Here is a 20,166-nt window from a genome sequence, read left to right as displayed (position 1 = left end):
AAATCAGTCATCTGCAACTAACAAAAAATGGGTGGTTCAACTTGTCTCTTGAAACATAAGACTCTGTGACAGCTATTTTATGATATTAAGCAGAGTATTACCTTACTTCCAGGGTTTGTCAACCCTTGCTTTAGGGTATGACTCTTCCAGATGGCTAATATTAATGAACAGATTAAAAACCAGGTAAGTGGGGCATTATTATACAAAATTCCAAAAGAAAATTGTGGGCCTTCAGTTTCTTCAAAAACCAAAGCACAATGGAAAAGAGAGAGAGAGAGAGAGAGAGAGAGAGAGGTGGAATCTATAGATTAAAAGAAGTCTTAAGAGTCACATCAACCGACTGTAATGAAAGAACCTCATTTGGATCCTGATTCATAAAAATGGAAAAGAAATGTATGGGACAAAAGGGAAAATCTGAAACTGTCTAGGTAGTTGACTGTACTAAGGAATTGCTATTAAATTTTTAGATGTGATCATGATAATGTGGTTATATTTTTATTAAAAAAAGACCTTTATTTTAAATATCCATTAAAATACTTATGGAAGAAATAAGATTTCTTAGATTTGCTCTAAAACAATCCTGGGATGAGGGTACTGGGGGCTGGGAATGTACAGATGAAACAAAATTAGCCAGGAGATGTTAACTGTTGAAGTTGGGTGATGGGTTCACAGGAATTCCTTTTATTAATCTTTATACTTTTGTAAATGTTTTAAGTTTTTCATAATAAAAAGTTTTTTTGGTTTTTTTTTTTAAAGAGGGCCTTCATGAAGTTTATGGAATAGAATCCAGCAAAATGAATAGGATGAAAAAATTGCCAATACATTTCAATAGCAGAACAGCTCTAACATGTTCTTAATTACATGGCCACTTAAAATACTGCAGCTATAAAGTACCATATTAAAGAACACGGTGGATGATGTGGAACTAACTGGAAGCTACTTTTAAAAAAAGGACCCAAGAACCCGGTGCTGAAAGGCTTTGGTCAAAACTGTTTTGCCCATGAATTTTTTAGCTGTCTTTGCTGCCGTAGCTAAAGTTGCTGTTCCAACGCTAAACTGCCAATCTCACCTATACATTCTAAAGTTTATTTGAAGAAATTTCTGTTTACGCTAACATATACATTATCATTTCTTTACTTTTTAGGCAATTTATCTGTGAGATTAATCTGTTTCCATTATATCTGAAAGACAATACTTATATCATTCACATTTAGTAATGCCTTAACTGTAAATAATTTAACTTTTCTCTAAAAAGTAGTTATGTTCTGTAAACAAATTTCTTTTGCAACAGTATTCTAATCTATAAATCAAAATGCTGACTGGGATCAAGAAATCACAGATTCAGCTTCACATGATACAAAACTAATGCTAATGGTTATATAAATCTAGAAGTTAAAACAAAAAGATTTTTCATGGAAGCAGCTGTAATAATTTTGGAAAGCAGAAGTCTGCATGCTTCCAATTGCTTCCAAAAATGAACTGGGGTGCCCCTTGACAAATTTTAGTATCATAAGTTTTGTTGTTTTACCTTATCTTGTTCAAGCTGTTCAATTAAGTTCTTTGCATCACGCAACTGAGTGATAAGTTTAGTCTTCTCAGCCATATGAAGCTCCTAAAAAAATTTTAAAAATTCATTTCCATCTCTAATAAAGCTTCTCCTCATATGAGAACTCTAAACATTTTCTCTAATTTGAATACTCCTACAAGTCTAATAGGAGAAGAGAACACAGGATGTGTCAAAAGGATGGTAAATGCTATGAAGCCCAGGGCACTGAGGGGCCCTTTCCATGCTGTCTACAGAGGAACGGGGAAGGCTTTCCAAAGGAAGTGCAGGCCACGCTGGGGCCTGTGGATCTAGCATCACAGGGTTGCGTTAAACCACAATCATTTTCTCTTTTACCTTCATCTTTTCTAGTTCTTGAAGTCTTTCATCTAGTTGTTCTTGCAGGGCTTCTTTTTCACTGGTTAACAGCACACATTGTTCCTTATGCGACCGAATGGTTTCCTTACAGCGCTGCAGTAGATTCTCTTGACGCTTAACCCTTTGCTGAAGTATTTCCAGTGTTTTAGCAGAAGCTCCATCTCCCACTATTAATAAAGCAGCATAAGCAGGGGCAGTCAGTGAGGAATCTAAGGGCTCCCTGGGAACAGCTACTCTGTTAGTGCACAGGACTGTATTCTCATTCCAACACTCTGTTATACTCTGAGCCAGACTGAGAAGAGAGGGGTGCCCTTCCAAACCTCTACTCTGCCACTATTTGTGTGATCTGCAGCTGAAGAAGCTACGTAGTACATTCACCTCTTCTTCTGTGGTTCAACCCCAACCCAAATGGCACACAGCACTCAAGAGTTAACTAATGTTAACTGAATCCACCCTCCTTCAAAGACAGTTTGATGACCTCTTTTGCTCTTTACAAGTGCCTCCCATTTCTTAGCGCCAATCCCCAAAGGATCACTAATGTATTCCTTCCAAAGCATTCTAATCTCATCCAGAGAGGAGTTCTGGCAAGTACAGCTTTCTCCATCTCCTTACATTTATGACATAGCCCAGGGGTGTTTCAGGAGCCCTTACAGGTTGGTTGTTCAGATAAATGGCTGCTCAGCACCTTACTCCAGCACTGGCTGGACCAAAAGTTTATCACAAATCTCTTTGTGATAAAGCTAGTAAATAAAAAATGGGAAGTTTACTAAATAGGTACCATAAAGCCTCAAAGAGTAGGGAGGGCTACAATTGGATTTTAAAACATAATGTAATTATTCCTTCTTTTACAATTACAAAGCAAATAATAGGGCAAATATTGGCATCTTTGATTGTAGAAATACGTAAGCAATAATACTTAAAAACTAAAAGAGACAAATAATGACAAAGAGCATAGTCCTTAATCTTGAACAGACTTAATGTTTTTCTATGAAATCTAGCTACTGCTATCAGTAAAACAGTATAATATAATGAATTTCAATTACAATGAAAATGTGGTGCTACTCACAAACTTTCAAGTGTCAAAACAATTACTTTCTCCTGGAAAACAATAAACAAAGAGCCCAAAAAAACATCAAAACTCTTGCATCTGCTAAAAACAGGTCCAAAATGGAGGCTTAAGCTAAGCCTCGCATCACCAAACAGAGACTTAATTACAGTTTCAGCCTCTCCCAGAAATGGAATCTGAAACCAGTGCATCAGGAATCACCTGGTCAACACTAGGGAGGTCACATGCCTGACAGACCCCTGAATCCCCTAAAGGAAAGGGACCTTGTCACAACCAATCTACTTTTTGCTACTATAACTTCCTTGTCCCACTCCCTTCTGCTTATGAAAGTCTTGCATTTTGTACAGCTCCCAGGAGCTCTTTTCTATCTGCTAGAAGGGGTACTGCCTGATTCATGAATGGTCTAATTAAGTCAATAAGATCTTTAAAATTGACTCAGTTGAATCTTTCTGGAAATATTAGGGTCAGGGACATTTTAGTTCTACCTCAGTCCATGTCTACTACTTCCTGCCCTAGAATCTCTCACCATCCTCCTCTAGTTTTTAACCTACCTTCTGACAAGCTGAAGCTTACCTACTGGCTCTACATCACCATCTGTGTTCTCTTTAGTGACGCCTTCAGCCTCTGGTTCCATCTGCGAGAGTGGTTTTGGTAAATCAGCATTCATCGGGCCATTTCGTAACCGCTGTTTCAGCAAAGACACCTAAAAAAAAAATGTCCTTCATTAGGAAAAAACCAAGAGAAACTTTGGCAGTAGTGCTTTCCTTGAAACAGAGAAGGAATAGAGTAAAAGATACCCTTTTTGCTATAATGGGGGAGGGGGGGAAATCAAAATAAAAAATTTACTCCCAATGCTGCTGATTTTGATATTTGCTATTTTCAATGATACCTTAGCCAGAAAATACAATAAATCAAAAATTATCCTTAAAATTAATTGAGGAAAAGCAAAGAGTTTTAAAAATCGGCCATTTATGACTTCCCTGGTGGTCCAGTGGTTAAGAATCTGCCTTCTAATGCAGGGGATGCGGGTTCGATCCCTGGTAAGGGAACTAAGATCCCACATGCCGCAGGGCAACTAAGCCCACAAGCTCTGGAGCCAACGAGCCCAACTAGAGAGAAGCTCGCACGTCACAACGAAAGATCCTGTGTGCTGCAATGAAGATCCCGCACGCCGCAACTAAGACTCGATGCAGCCAAATAAATTTTTTTAAAAGTCCATTTTTTAAACATCTGGAACCTATCAGATATCCCATCAAAACCCTTTTATTTTTCTTTATCCAAAAATTCCACACTTCTTTTTTTACCTGAGTCTGAAGGACACTGATATACTGATCTTTTTCCTCTAAAGATGCATCGAACTCCTCTTGGAGATGTTTTTTTGCTTGCTGGTCCATTTGGAGCTCCTAAAATGTAAAGGATTCATAAGCAGTTTTCAGTATATAACAAAAAATACAAACCTGAAATTTTCAAAGTTTAAAAACTTATCAATCCAGATTTGCATTACTATTAAGTTATCAGCAACATTAAAGAATAATCAACATTTAAAACATTAGTACTTACCCCAACAAATAATTCTGTTCCTTAAAGAATATGAAAATCCAAGAAGCAAAAGTATACTTATAGATCTGTAATCACTGCTGAATTGATAATTATGTAAAGAGGATTAAAAAAATTAGTTACTTAAGATAAAGGTAAAATTTTATCCTACTTTAAGACATCTTACTGTTTGTGCTATCTTATATTCACTTGATCTAAAACTGAATTGTTATATACTACATAGATAATCAGTAGAACCTTCCTCCTCCCAATACATGAAAGTGATCAACAGTCAAAATCAGAGGCCTCCTCAAATGAAAAGGTTGACCTAGTTGATCACCAAACAGTGAAATTTCAACTTCCTTACATGCTGCTTTCCTTAAGTCATTAATGAGCCTCCCTAACTAAATCCAATGGTCTTTACCTCTCCACTATAACCAGTCACTAATAATCATCTCCTCAACTGAGGTACCTGCTTTCTGCGGCTTCAGGGCTCCTACCTATATTCCTGTCTCTCAGAGTTTCCACCGTGCCCTGCACTGATTCTCTCAGCAATTATCCCTCTGCACTCAGTTCTGTGTCCTCAGGGCTTCTCCCTTACACTTGCTCCATTAGAATGTTGCAGAATAACACCTGGAACATAGTGGATATCCCATCAAAACCCCACAATTTTTCTGGGATTCCTACTTTTCTAATTCTCTAAGCCCAAAATATTCAAAGTCACATTTTACTTATCTTTTGTTGACCTCTGCATATAACCAAATTCTTTCATTACTTTCTCTACAATGTTTAGGCCCTTTTTCCACATCCAAAACCATAATCCCAATCTCTAATAATTTTGATGATTAATTTCCTTTAGTAGCCTTCTAGAGAGAATTCTTACCTCAAGTCTACCTCTGATTTAATCCATCCCTCACACATTTGCTAGAAAACTTTCCTCAAACACTACTTTCAAGGACTTATAAGCAATGCCTTCTTGAATTGTTTCAAACTTACTAATTCTCAAAACACTGAGGTACTAACTGTCCTCTACTCTTCCCCACACCCACATGGCCCCAAGATCTCAGCACATTTACTATTCCTCTCACTACAGACTCCTGGCTTGACCTCCCCCAGCAGTAGGAGTCTCCAAATGCTGGTCTTCAGATCAAGACATGTTTTTCTTAGATCCAAATTTCTTTCATCTGAACAACTGTACTTTATTCTGAGACTGTGTCCTTCCTAACTTTTTTTTATTATTAAAAAAAAAACTTTCTTGTATGAAATAATGACAATAAAAGAATCTGGTTCCTTATTCTCAATGTCCTCACTTGAAAAAAATAAAAGTAGCCTTATGACAAGTCTCCTTTCCCCCATTTCTGGAAGGAACTGGAAGGTAATTAATTTCTCAGTCCCTGAAATCCAAAAGTCTGAAAAGCACTGTTCCCCCTCCCATGACTCTGCACAGGCCAATTCTTTAGTAAGGACCAGCTGCACATCTCCTTAATAGCAATACAGTCCTTTACTTTCTTTACAATTCATTTCTTCCAAATAATTTTCTACATTCTACCATACTAGACTCTGTTACATGGCATCCCTACCAGCCCACAAAAACTTCTCAATTTATATTATGATTTTCAGGTTTTGAACGTTTTCATCTCCTCATCTTAGGGTAAGAAGTCCTTGGATACAACAAAAGCATCTTTTATTTTTGGCCTTGCCTCACGACTTGCAGGACCTCAGTTCCCCAACCAGGAATTCAACCCAGGCCATGGCAGTGAGAGCACTGAATCCTAACCACTAGACCACCAGGGAATTCCCCAGAAACATCTTTTAATCATGTCCCCTTCTCCCTCCTCCTGCTACATTAGACTATTCAACCAATAAGTACTCCATAAACAATAAAGACCACAGTTAGAAAGGAACTTAAGAACTGTCAACTTATATCCTGACTACAGCCCACAGGCTGGCTAGCCAGCTATCCAACACCACCATGATAGAGATCTCACTAGCTCCAGAACTAGACCCTAGTATCTGGGGTTAACTTCCACTTTCAGGAAGTTCTGATTAGACCCTTGGGGTCACTAAGAACAAATCTAGGGTGTGAAGAAAAGGGAACCCTCTTGCACTGCTGGTGGGAATGTAAATTGCTACAGCCACTATGGAAGACAGTATGGAGGGTCCTTAAAAAACTAAAAACAGAACTACCATATGACCCAGCAATCCCACTACTGGGCATATACCCTTAGAAAATCATAGTTCAAAAAGAATCAGGTACCACAATGTTCACTGCAGCACTATTTACAATAGCCAGGACATGGAAGCAACCTAAGTGTCCATCAACAGATGAATGGATAAAGAAGATGTGGCATACACATATATACAATGGAATACTACTCAGCCATAAAAAGAAACGAAATTGAGTTATTTGTAGTGAGGTGGATGGACCTAGAGTCTGTCATACAGAGTGAAGTAAGTCAGAAAGAGAAAAACAAATACCGTATGCTAACATACATATGGAATCTAAAAAAAAAAAATGATTCTGATGAACCTAGGGGCAGGACAGGAATAAAGACACAGACGTAGAGAATGGACTTGAGGACACGAGGAGGGGGAAGGGTAAGCTGGGATGAAGTAAGAGAGTAACATAGACATATATACACTATGTGTAAATGTAAAATAGATAGCTAGTGGGAAGCAGTTGCATGGCACAGGGAGATCAGCTCAGTGCTTTGCGACCACTTAGAGGGGTAGGATAGGGAGGGTGGGAGGGAGACGCAAGAGGGAGGAGATATGGGGATGTACGTATGCATATAGCTGATTCACTTTGTTATACAGCAGAAACTAACACAACACTGTAAAGCAATTATACACCAATAAAGATGTTAAAAAAAAACAACAACTAGGTCTGCCTGTAATTCCACCAACAGATGTCAGGAAAACCACACAAATAAAAACTATAAGAATTGATCCCTGTTCTTGTAGCTTGGACTGGTTAATTTTCGCTGTAACTAATGTAGTAGATATGAAACTACCCAAATACATACAATAGTTCTGATAAATATGAGAGATTTAGTTACTCTTCTCAAAGTACTAGTCACAACTTACCTCTCTTAACTCTCCAATCCTCCGAAGTGCTTTATCCTGACTCTGACTTAATATACCCTTTAATTTAAAAGGAAAAAGAAGCTGGTTCAAACAACCACATGACATAGTAGTGAAAAGCAAGTTCAAAAGATCACAAATCATTGAATTTTATTTCCAACACCCTTTACTTTTGCAACTATGCAACCCAAACTCTCTACTGCCACCTAGTGGTAGAATTATGTAATCTCGAAATAAAAATCCATAAGACAATTCATGGAAACACAAGCAAGGTACTCACAGAATTTAGGAATAAAATGACCTTTTGAGAATGAATTTATGGAATATTAATAGTACAATGGATTAAATGAGAACTACCCCCAATTTCTATAGACCACATGTCTAAGAAAATATTAAACTAAAAACTTTATTTGTAATAATCTAATTTTCACACTTGTTATGGACAATTAGAACACTGAATCAGCAATAAGTAACTGGTGTTATCATTCTCAGTTGATTATATTCCAGACCAAAGCCAGAAAATTTAATGTCGTACTCAAAGGAGACTAATATTTATGGCAGATTCGGTATTTTAAAATAATGTACACGGGGAAATTAATTTTACCAAATCTCACTTTACAAATAACTTCCTGGTTCTATAATTAGTGCCTTCAGTCACCAGAAGAGCTATAATACCTTCTTATCTCCACACACTTAACCAAGGGCTTTACAAGCAGCAGCCTCAGGAAATAGAGAGGATGCTTATTTTTGGACCCTGATATAGTAAGAAACAGAGATCTCTGCAGGTATTTAAAAAGTAGAAGGGAAAGCTTCGAAGTTGTACGTCTCTTTATCACTAAAACAAAGATGCACCCTGCACAGTGGCACACCAGGAATGATGCTTGAAAGAGGCAAACATGCCTTAAATCCAAGCCTCTTACACACTGCAGGGATCCAGAACTCAAGGAAGCCCATCCCTACCAGAGGTTAAATATCTGAGATTTCTCAATCATTCTCTTTATCAAAATCCCCAATGGTAAAACAGCTGAAATACTTTGGTCATATGAAGAATTATTAAAAGTGAGTGTTAGAACTATCTTATTAAAAGATCCTTTCTATTTTTAAAATTATATATGAATCAATGTAACAGCCAACAAATCACTTACTTGTAGCTTTTTCTTCTCCCTCTGAAGAGTCTGATAAGCTGTAACAAGCTAAAATGAAGAAAAAGTCACTAATAACATCAGTCATTCCTACATAAATGCAATTAATTATTCTAAACTCTGCTAAAACATCTCATTATGAAAGTCAGAAAATAAATCAAGGCAATCCTTTTATAGACAATTCAAACTAATTAGATGTATATGCAGTTGAAACTAAATAACACAGGAAATGTATTTCTAAAATATAAACTGTAATGACTCTATAAAGAAAGATATTAAATCTCCATTTGATTTCACCTTACACACACACACACACACACACACACACACACACACACACACACACCTCTTTAAATTTCAGTACCTAATTTATAGGTGGGGATTAGAGACAACTTGCTTAAAGGTTACTCAAACTGTGGTCACAGATCAATACCATTAGCAAAAGCATCACCTGGGAGCCTGCTAGAAACAGAAATTCTTGGGCCCCACCCCAAACTAACTGAATGAGCAGCAGAGGGAGGGCGGAGGCAACAATGTGTGTTTTGACTAGCTCCTCAGGTGATTTTTTGCTTTGGGCCGTAATAGACCATGTAACTGATCTCTAAAAGTTTCTCTGGTGTAGGACCTGTGACTGTGGCTCTATGAAAATCTGAGGGAAGCAACTCACAACCAACAGAGGAAAACTGCTATGTCAGGTCCTAAAGAGATATTTAACCATTTAACCTAAAAATGATATTTAAACATTCTAGCAAAACTTGATGAAATTACAGAGTAATAAACCTTTACACCTATAAATTATATAGCATTTCTCATCGGAAGGCTAAGCACATGGCTCCACCGCATTATTTGGACCCACTTTAGAGGTGCTAGTGGGCTCTGAAGAGACAGGTTGCAGCTTCAGGAGAAAGCACTCCCGATTCTGGCCTTGCCATTTTCCTTGGAAGGCTGCTGTGTGCCCTCGAATGTGTCTACTGATGTCTTGAGTCAAGAGGCAGGCAGCAATGGAAGGCGAGTCCAGTGATAGGGATAAGGATGTAAAAAACCAAAATTCGGTCTTAAACCAGGATCTCCCCTTCTTATTACTTAAGACCAGTTAGGAAACCGGTACTCAAGGTGGGGGTGAGGGGTGGGGGGAGGAGTGGGAGTGGAAGAGTAACACAACAATCAGATGGCACTTACAGCACTACCATCCCAGGTACCTACAGTAGCAAGGAAAGGTGGAGACAAAGACGATGGGCTCTTTCCATCCCTAAAATGCCACACAGCTTTACCTGAGGTAGTACAGAATAGCGGGAACAACCAGAAAGACCTAGAATCAATGCAGAGTCTGTCAACTGCTACCTGTGTGACTGTTACTTAATCTCTATGAGTAACTCTCTGAGTCCTTAATCTCTACTCTGCAAAACAGAGCTAATAAATAGCTACTTCACAGAGATGGTGCAAAATTTAATGGCACCATAAACATAAAATGCATAGTGTCTTGTATATTTAAATACTAACTATACGGCTGCCCAAGCTTCAAACTTAAAAGCCATGGGTTAGTGAAAATAACATAAATCTAAACAAACAAATTCAGGACCATTATTAACTCTGACAGAAATAAAAGATAAATTTTTTTTTTTAAATTTAAAGAAAAAAGTTGCCTGATTCCACATGTGCCTTATGAGATACATGGCCTTAATGCCCTGTGTACATCTCTGGGTTCCAGCTAGCCAACAGATTTTAACCTAATAATTCTTTCCTATTTTGTCAGCACTTTGTACTTTTTTTTTTTCTTATTAATACAGTATTCATTTGTCTTCCCTCTGTCAAACACTGAGCCAAAAAAAAATGGGGAGGTACAGGAAAAGGAACATACAGCGCAGACGAGACACGAGAGAAAGAACTATGGAAGGTGGAGACGGCTCCTTCACATGGCGAAGAGGATGAGAAAGGCCAACATCAGGCAAAAGAGCCCCATGGCTACCGAGAGTGCAGAAGCCCAGAATGGTGCAGAAGAAGAGCTGCTGCTTCAGAGAAGGGTTCCTGGCATAACCAATGATGAGGCTACCAAACACAGTCCCAATTCCAGCCCCAGAGCCAGCCACCCCTACTGTGGCAGCCCCAGCTCCAATGAATTTGGTTTCCGTGTCAATGTCCCTTGAAATGGCACTGGTTTGGAAGGTGTGGCTAGGAATAAGTGAGGTGGTCAGGGGACTCGGGGCTGCCAAGCTGCTGTGGCTCTCATCTGTCAGTGTCCTACTGTTTCAGCATCACTGTAGACAGTGATCAGCTCAGTAGTGCAGAGGTTCTCGTGATCAAGGAGGAGGTGGAGACGAACTTGGCACAAGCGTACGTTTTCAGATGAGAGGCCACGGCAGGAGAGCTGGCCCCAGTGCAGAGAAGACAAAGAGGGGAGCACTTTGTACTTTTAAAAAGATATTTTATATATTTCATCTAGGAGTTTTTTTGGTTGTTTTTGGCTGCAGGGTAAAACTACCCATATTACAGCCAAATTGGAAATAGAAGTAATAGCTAACTTTATACTCTAACCTTGAACTTTATTATTCATTAATTAAAATTAACTACAATGCTGATTTATCAGCATTAAGACAATAAAACATTACAGGGTTTTTTTTTTAAATTTTATTTATTTATGGCTGTTGGGTCTTCGTTGCTGTGCTCGGGCTTTCTCTAGTTGCAGCGAGTGGGGGCCACTCTTCGTTGCGATGCGCGGGCTTCTCATTGCGGTGGCTTCTCTTGTTGTTGTTGTGGAGCATGGGCTCTAGGCATGCGGGCTTCAGTAGTTGTAGCATGCGAGCTCAGTAGTTGTGGCTCGCAGGCTCTAGAGCACAGACTCAGTAGCTGTGGTGCACGGGCCCAGCTGCTCCGCGGCACGTGGGATCTTCCCGGACCAGGGCTCAAACAACCACCCCCTGCACTGGCAGGAGGATTGTTAACCACTGCGCCACCAGAGAAGCCCATGGGGTTTTTTTGGTTTTTGTTTTTTTAAAAAAGGAAGCCACGGGCAACTTTGTCCAGAAAGGCTTTCCGGAGAAAGAACATTTTAACTGCACAGGACAGCGAGGGCAACTAATACAATCAGCCCAAAGGGAAGGCGCCATGTTTCTAAAGGAACAAAGCGAAGGAGCAGCACCACTTCCTTCCTCTTAGACCAAACATTGTCAAGGGGTCCAGCAGTTAAAAGATTCACTTGAGGCAAACTGTAAATGTAGGTCCAATGAGAATGCACCAAATGTGCACATATCTGGGGTCAGAAATAATGGAATCTGGTTGGCAGAAATAATGGAATCTGGAGCCACAACACTTAAAAGATGAACAAGGGAAGGGATGTGAGGAGGCAAGACAATGAACTCTGAGCTGGGTGTCCAAGCAACCCTGGAGAGAGGGGCACAGAATGTGAGAATCAAAAGGCTACGGGCAACAATCTGCTCCAAAATTTTACTAACAGTATTGTCAAAGGGCCTCAGTACCACTGAAGGTCTTTAATTAGATATTTCCACAAACTATCCCCCATCAGTATCCAGCGTAGCCAGGGAATTGACAGTTCAGCCAATGACAGGCATAAAGGCCAGAGAGTAATATGAATTAGAGAATACGGGGAGGAACTTTTCATACCAACAAAAAAGTCATGCTCCTACCTCAGAACATTTTCCTTTGTAGCCATTCAACCTTCGTTCCATTCTTCGCAACCACTGGATCAAATGTTCTTTGCTGAGACTGTCTAAATTCCCTAGTGAATCTTCGGTCTCACTCTCCATATCAGAGGGTGGATCAAAGGTGGCAGCAGAAGAGTCCAGGTCAAGTCGATTCAGGGACTCTCTAGAAGACGTTCGTACCAAAGACTCTTTAGAGGAAGATCGGAATAGAGATTCCTTCATTGGACTCCGAAACAAAGACTCAACGGAAGGCACCCGGAGTTGGAGCTTCTGTGCAAAAGACTGCATGTCACCTGACTGCAACCAAAACGCATCAGAACATGTGGGTTAAAATACATATTTAGACTTCTATAATTCCCTGATCACCAGCAATAATCTATAGAAAGCTAACACATTTAATTTATATTCCTGACATTTTACACAATACAGTTTTCTGAAAAACAAGAGACACCTGTTTATTTGTGAAAAGGAGCTGGACCTAGAGTCAGAGGACTGGGGTGTAGGTCCCAGGTCTGTCACAGAGCAGTGGAATGACCTTCACTAAGTCACTTCCCTTCAGTTTGCACATCTGTAAAAAGAAGGAAGCCATACTTTCCCAGCGAACCTCACAGGTGTGCTGTGAGATCTGTCCACTAAACTGTAAGACCCTTGCAGGCAGTGGTCATCTATACCACCAGTATATACCCAGTGCCTAAAATGTGGGTATGTACTGTGAAGTGTGAAGTGTGTGGCTGCATCTGGAGTCTGCATGAAGGCCTGCGCAGATTCCTCATTACTCTTCTCGGGTAGAGGGTAATGTTTAGTGAACCCATGTTGCTCAATAACAGAATACCAGGCAGAGCTGACTAGGGATATCTAACTCTGCTCTAATTACCACTGTCTACCGGCAATAAAAATAAGCATAAAAAAATCACGGAGGACCATTAAAAAGTCTGAGCTAGAGTCCCTCTACACGGATTAGTAAGTCTGATGTTAGAAACAGTGATAAGCAAGAGCTGTTCTCTTAATTAGAATATTAATATTAATAATGATGCATTATTTTGAACAATAGCAATGGAAAATAATACAATTCAATAACCTGTATTATTGTAAGCTGCACTTTTTGTTCACATGACAGCAGTCAGTATTTCAGGCGTTTCCTAGAAACTCATTCTCATTAGTGCAATAGGGTCACTGCAAGATCTCAAAGATGCCAGGAATGAAATGCTCAGGGGAGACTGAGGTCATGTATAGGCAAAGATTACAGGAAAACAAAAAGATTCTCTTTAATATACAAGAAAAAAAATCAGACCAGGAATACTTTACTCATAGATTTTAGAGATTTAATAATAGTATTTGGCAAGGTGGGAGTAAGAGGGGCCCACCCCCTGCATACGCACAGATTTATCACAGGACGTTCATGACAGTAAAAAGTGGTAACAACCCAAATGTTCACCACTAGAGGATACATTATATAAACCACAATGTATGTAACAAGGTTCAAGACATACTATTAATGGGAAAACTCAGGTTATAAAATAATACATACACTGTGAACTCATTTTGATTTAACACAGTTACACATACTTATGAACTTGGATGCATGTTTACATAAACACCCTTAGAATCAGGTTGTTAAAGGACAAACACCAAAAGTTAACAGTGAGTGAGTGGGTCTGGGTGGTAAGATTTTAGATGATTTTTATGTTCATTTTTCTATTTTCCTGTACTTCCCAATTTTTTTTTTCATAATGTGCAAGTTTTACCTTTATACTGGGGTGGGGTAGAGAAAGTCTTAAGGGAGAGGAGGGACCCTCATGCTCAAAAACTTGAAGAACCATTTTACCGCTATTCCATTACCATCCGCTTCTGACCCATGCAAAAAGTGCTTTTCAGCTCTTACAGACAATTGCCTTAGGACAAACAAGTGAGGTAAATTTGAGTAACACTAGAAACAGTTGTTATTTTAGGGTGAGCCAGGAGGTAATGAACAATTTCAAAGACATGTATTTGCAGAAGCTCATAAACTGAGTAACTGTCACATCTACTCTGCTTGGGAGGTTTTTTGTTTGTTTTTTTTTTGCGGTAAGCGGGCCTATCACTGTTGTGGCCTCTCCCGTTGTGGAGCACAGGCTCTGGACACGCAGGCCCAGCAGCCATGGCTCACGGGCCCAGCCGCTCCGCGGCATGTGGGATCTTCCCAGACCGGGGCACAAACCTGTGTCCCTTGCATCGGCAGGCGGACTCTCAACCACTGCGCCACCAGGGAAGCCCTGCTTGGGAGTTTGAGTGTTGTGATTCAGTCTGTGGGCTGCTGAGTAAGGCTGCCTAAGTTTAAATCCCAGCTCCACCACGATGTTCATGACACCGACCAAGTTACTTAACCTCATTAGTCTTGTTTCCCCCTCTCTAAAATGGGGGTGATAAAAATAATAATGATGGTAATAATACCACCCACCTCATATGGATGCCACAAGGACTGAATGAGTTAATATGTACATGCAAATTGCTTACAATGCAGCAACTACTCAATAAACATTAACAATTATCATTATTATTAAAGAAAGAAGACTAAAACCAAACAAAAGACAAACTTACAAATAAGAATGTTATACGCAAGCTTATGTGGCAGATTCTTCCGGTTATAAGATGCAGTAGCTAAGAGCACAGGCTCTGCAGCCAGGCTTCTTGGGCTCAAGTCTCCGGCAATATGACCTTGGGCAAGTTACACAGCCCCTCTGTGCCTCTGTTTCTTCATAAGTTAATTGGGGAAAACAACAGCACTCACCTCGTAGGGCGCTTGTGAGGAGTACTACATTAATACATGTGAAGCACTTAGCATCATGACTGGCTTGAGCTCAACAATCAATAGTATCTATCACCTGATATCCAATCCTCCCTTCTTCCTTTCCACCAGATGCCAGTTTCATGCAGGGTGACAATACAGCCAGGTTAAAACATTCACCTTCTCAAATACAAATAAAAACCATAATGAGATACTACTACATATCCACCAGGATAGCTAAAATTAAAACTATGGAAAATTCCAAGTATTGGTAAGGATGTGGAACACTCCATTTCAGAAAACTACCAGTATTTACTAAAACTAAACACACACGTACTCTCCAGACCAGCAATTTCACTACTAAGTATATACACAATAGAAATGTATACATATGTTCAACAAAAGATATACGCTAGAAAGTTTATAGCAGCACTGTTTAAAATAGCGCCAAACCTGAAACCACTGCTGATGCCTATCAATAACAGATGGGGTAAGTCAACTGTCATCTGCTCACTAAAAGAATACTAGACAGCAATGAGAATTAAAGATTTATAGCCACAAGCAAGAATATAGATGAATCTCACTAACAGTAACAGAGTTATTAAGCAAAAGAAGCCAGACACAAAAGAATAACCACTAGTGATTCCATTTACATAAAGTCAGAAACAGGCAAAATTAATCTATAGAGTTAGAAGTCAGGATAGTGGTTACCCCTGGTAGGGAGAGGTGAGAGCAGAGAGCAGAAGGGAGCACAAGGGCTTCTGGGGTGCTGGTAATTTCTGTTTCTTGATTTGGGGTGCTGGTTACAAAGTTGTGTTTGGTTTGTGAAAATTCAGTAAATTGTAGAAGGAATACATGATACTTTTCTGTATACATTATTACATTGTGATATTACATTTCAATTAAAGGATTTTTTTAAGTTAGCTTTTCCCAGACTCTGTTTCAGCCAGGAGGGGGCCCTGTGCCTAAGGTCAGCCAATAATGTAAACTATAAGTGGGAATCTAAAGGATGGAACCTTCGGGAGTTCCCTGGTGGTCCAGGGGTTAGGACTCCGTGCTTTTCAGTGCTGGGGCCCGGGTTCAATCCCTGGTCGGGGAACTAAGATCCCACAAGCTGCGTGGTGTGGCCAAAAAAAAAAATGGATGGAACCTTCTAGGAGAGATATTATTTTCCTGATAAAAAGGAATATATATGCCTTTTGTCCTGTCAACAATGGAGATGCAATTCCTGGAGGCCAAACTTGTAACTGTGAGGGTGAAAGGCAGTGGGAAGGATGAGAAGGTAAAGGAGGGGGGGACAAGAAGCCAAACGGAGAAGGGTCCTTAATGACTGACTGTCTCTAGCCCTTCTGCTATGTGAAAAACTAAACTCCCATTGGCTCCAACTATTGTCAGGTTTCTGGTACCAAAGACATTCACTGATTTATAACTCATTTTTTAAAAAGCTGATGGGGGTTAGAGAAGGAGAAATGTATAAATGAAAATAAATGAACACAGAGTTACTTTTAGCTCCTTTCTGTCTCCCCCACTTTACATTGTTTGCATTCCTCCTTTTTATTTCCCCAACAGTGTCAGACTTTTATCCTCTACCAGCTGGATATCTGTAGCAGCCTTCTGTTCTCTTGCCTCAAATCTCTTACCTACCAATCTGCCCCTGCCACATGGTCACCAGGATTGTCTTTCTAAAACATAATTCAGATTATTTCATTCCAATTCCTAAACTGAACTCCCACTAAATATAAAGTTCAAAATCCTTAGCTGATACTCAAGGTTCCCACTTCCCAAGACCCATTTCTCTGTAAAACCACCCCTTCATGTAACAAAAACTTGAGTTCCAACAGGTAACTTCCTGTTCCCTGAATAAATGCATCCTTGTGTGCCTCTGTACTATCACCCAAACTTTCTCTGCGCATGGAAACTCAGACATCCTTCAAAAGTGAGCTCAAGTTCTGCTCTTCCAGGAAACCTCAGATTTCACCCATCAGAAACAACCCTTCTCAATGGCCTAAGCACTTTACCAGGACCACTACTGGAGCACATACTGCATTCCGACTCACCATTATTTACTTACTTGCTGATATAACAACTAACTGAATTGTTTATGCCTTAGAACAACTACAGAGACAATACAGCACCGGGGTTAAGACTCAGACTCTGACCAAAACTCCATGATTTGAATCCCAGTTTTACCATTTATTAGCTTTAGGACCTCTTTGTTTCAATTTCCTCATCTATAAATCAACAGTACTCTAGTAGGTTGCTATGAGGATTAAATGAGTAAAAGCATTTAAAATAGTGCCTCATATGCAGGAAGCACTAAATACATTTTCTTATCATTATATCTGCCAACACACCCTCATCCCAGACTTTATGCTCTTTTAGAACAGAATTCATATTCTCTATCTCTGTAGTCTTGCCTCAGTGCTTTCCACGAAGTAGGTAGTTATTACACATTTGTTCAGCTGAACCTTAACCTGGCAATATGCTAATGATGATCTAATGGGAGATCTTTAAATACTCAGTGCTTGATCAAAATGATATGTACCACTTTTTACATATAGTATATCTTATTCTAGAATCATCAAAAAGCATTAATACATAATCAATAACACTCAAGAAGAAAAAAATGAAAACATACATCCACAGGATTTCTACAATAACATTCATGATAGTTTTATTCGTAATAGCAGAAAACTGGAAACAGCCCAGGTGTCCATCAATAGGTAAATAACTGCAGAATATTTATTCAAACGAATCCTACACAGCAATAGAAAGGAACAAACTACTGATAACCACAACATGGATGAAATTTCACAAACATAATGCTGAGTGAAAGAAGTCTTCCATAAAAGAGCACATACTTATAAGGTCACTTATATAAAGTTCTAAAATAAGCAAAACTAATGTGTTGTATGGTGGAAAAAAATTACAACACGTTGCCTCTGAGAGGGAAGACCATAAGGGAACTTTCTGGTGTGTTGATAATCTTCTATAACCTGTGCATGGGTTTGGCACATACATTTGTCAAATGTATGTGTCGATGTACAAATCAATCAATGTACATTTGAGGTTTGCATATTTCATTTTATATAAAATTCACTTCAAAATAAAAATTACAAACACTGAACTCTAGATAATGATATACATACTAAAACATTAGTACTGTGGCCTGCGACTTACTCTGAAAGGCATCAGAAAAATAAAATGGATTGAGGGACGAACAGAGGAATGAACATATGGCCAGATTTGTGATTGAAAAAAAAAAAAGTACAGGACTTCCCTGGTGGTCCCTAGTGGTTAAGACTCTGAGCTTCCACTGCAGGGGGCATGGGTTCAATCCCTGGTCAGGGAAGTTCCATGTGCCGTGCAGTGCAGCCAAAAAAAAAAGAAAAGAAAAGTAAAATATCAATGATAGAATCTAGGTGGTAGGTATACACATGTTCACTTTATAAAGTTCTTTCAACTTTTCTGTATGATTGAAATTTTTCATAACTGTTGAAAACAAAATTAAAAGCAGTATTCAAAAAATGGCAACAGAAATTTCAAAATTTAATTACACTACTATAATTTCTCTTTTTTAAAAAATTCATAGGGAGTTCCCTGGTGGTCCAGTGGTAAAGAATCCGCCTCCCAATGCAGGAGATGCAGGTTTGATCCCTGGTCGGGGAAGTAAGATCCTACATGCCGCGGGGCAACTAAGCTCGCGTGCCACAACTACTGAGCTCGTGTGCCTCAAGGAGACAGCCCATGTGCCGCAAACTACAGAGCCCACGTGCCACAACTAGAGAGAGAAAAAACCCACACGCCACAACTAGAGAGAAGTCTGCGTGCCACAACTAAGACCCGAAGCAGCCAAAAATTAAAATAAATAAATACATTTAAAAAATTGACAGAGGTTGACTTGCTTTTAAAAAAAATCATAAATGATTTTCAAAACCAGACTTTTTCCTATAGTTAAAAAAAAATAATAGCATATGAGAATGGTCATTTAAATCCCTATGATTTGCTCTATTCAATTTAACAAAATTCTGTTGTTACTTTTTATTGTTTTTACTGAAGTATAGTTGACTTACAATGTTATGTTCATTTCAGGCATAAAACATAGTAATTCAATATTTTTATAGATTACACACCAAAGTTATTACAATATTACTGACTATGTTCCCTGTGCTGTACATTACAACCCTGTAACTTATTTATTTTATAGCTGGAAGTTTGTACCTCTCAATCCCCTTCACCTATATCGCCATCCTCCCCACCCTCCTCAGCTCCGGCAACCACTAGTTTATTCTCATTTTGTTTTAACAGCATATACACTTAAATGAGGCAATACATGGCAAAAAATTATAGTGGGGTAGACTAATGTTTTTGTCTATCTATGATAATCCCACTATCAATAACTAGCCACTGGTCTTTGGGCAAATAATTTAAAGTTTCATGCCTGATAGCGCATCTATACAATAAGAGGGTAATACTAGATCCTAGATTCATCCTAAACTGCTAAAACACTAAAACTATGATCCAATAAAACTATTTCACAGCTTCTCAGATAAGGATGAATGCTCATACATACCTGTTTTGCAAAATATATTTTTCTCTATTACATGGTGGTATACACTAATTATTTTCAAATATCTGAGTTTTGTAAGTCTGTTTGAGGTAAAATGTCAACTACCTGCATTCCTTTGGAAATGAATGAATAATCATTTTGATTAGCTGAATTTTATGTACTGCATTAAACAATTTAAGAGTTAACTATTTAACAGAAATTTTTCTGAGATAGGTATACTGCACTTTTCTGCCTTCTTAAATAAGGACAGTGAGTAACCCTTTTTAATGACATCCCCACCACAATCATTACATTGTGTGCCAAACTCTATTGGTTTACAGAGGATGTTCTACCCAGTAGTAAGGGGGTCACAGGCAGCTACACTTTATAAACTCTTGGGCTTGCTTTTCACCATCTCTTCTACCTTGGTGTCAACTCTGATTTC

At 39.0% G+C, this 20,166-nt stretch overlaps 1 protein-coding gene and 1 pseudogene across 7 annotated transcripts in view; both read right to left on the bottom strand.

Annotated features, from left to right (window-relative positions):
- The window catches only part of GOLGA4 (golgin A4), a 105,266-nt gene that overhangs the window by 53,552 nt on the left and 31,548 nt on the right, over positions 1-20,166 (bottom strand). For 6 of the 7 annotated variants that reach the window (XR_003429019.1, XR_003429018.1, XR_003429016.1 and 3 more), the window contains 7 exons: positions 12,391-12,705; positions 8,753-8,800; positions 7,611-7,667; positions 4,292-4,390; positions 3,561-3,690; positions 1,901-2,088; positions 1,529-1,612 (listed from right to left, as the gene is read on the bottom strand). Coding sequence is in view for 3 of the 7 variants with exons in the window: in XM_027088273.1 (XP_026944074.1) it covers positions 1,529-1,612; positions 1,901-2,088; positions 3,561-3,690; positions 4,292-4,390; positions 7,611-7,667; positions 8,753-8,800; positions 12,391-12,705 (921 nt within the window). In the remaining 4 variants the exon portion in view is untranslated. The remainder of the gene's footprint in view (positions 1-1,528; positions 1,613-1,900; positions 2,089-3,560; positions 3,691-4,291; positions 4,391-7,610; positions 7,668-8,752; positions 8,801-12,390; positions 12,706-20,166) is intronic. The other variant, XR_003429017.1, reaches the window with a different exon arrangement.
- LOC113610278 (ATP synthase F(0) complex subunit C2, mitochondrial pseudogene) lies at positions 8,828-11,402 on the bottom strand (annotated as a pseudogene).

Source organism: Aethalodelphis obliquidens, unplaced genomic scaffold (assembly GCF_003676395.1).
Source record: "Aethalodelphis obliquidens isolate GAN/ISIS:26980383/991018 unplaced genomic scaffold, ASM367639v1 scaffold62, whole genome shotgun sequence".
NCBI lineage: Eukaryota > Metazoa > Chordata > Mammalia > Artiodactyla > Delphinidae > Aethalodelphis > Aethalodelphis obliquidens.
Note: the sequence above shows the minus strand (reverse complement) of the source record. Positions and strands in the feature narration are given on the sequence as shown.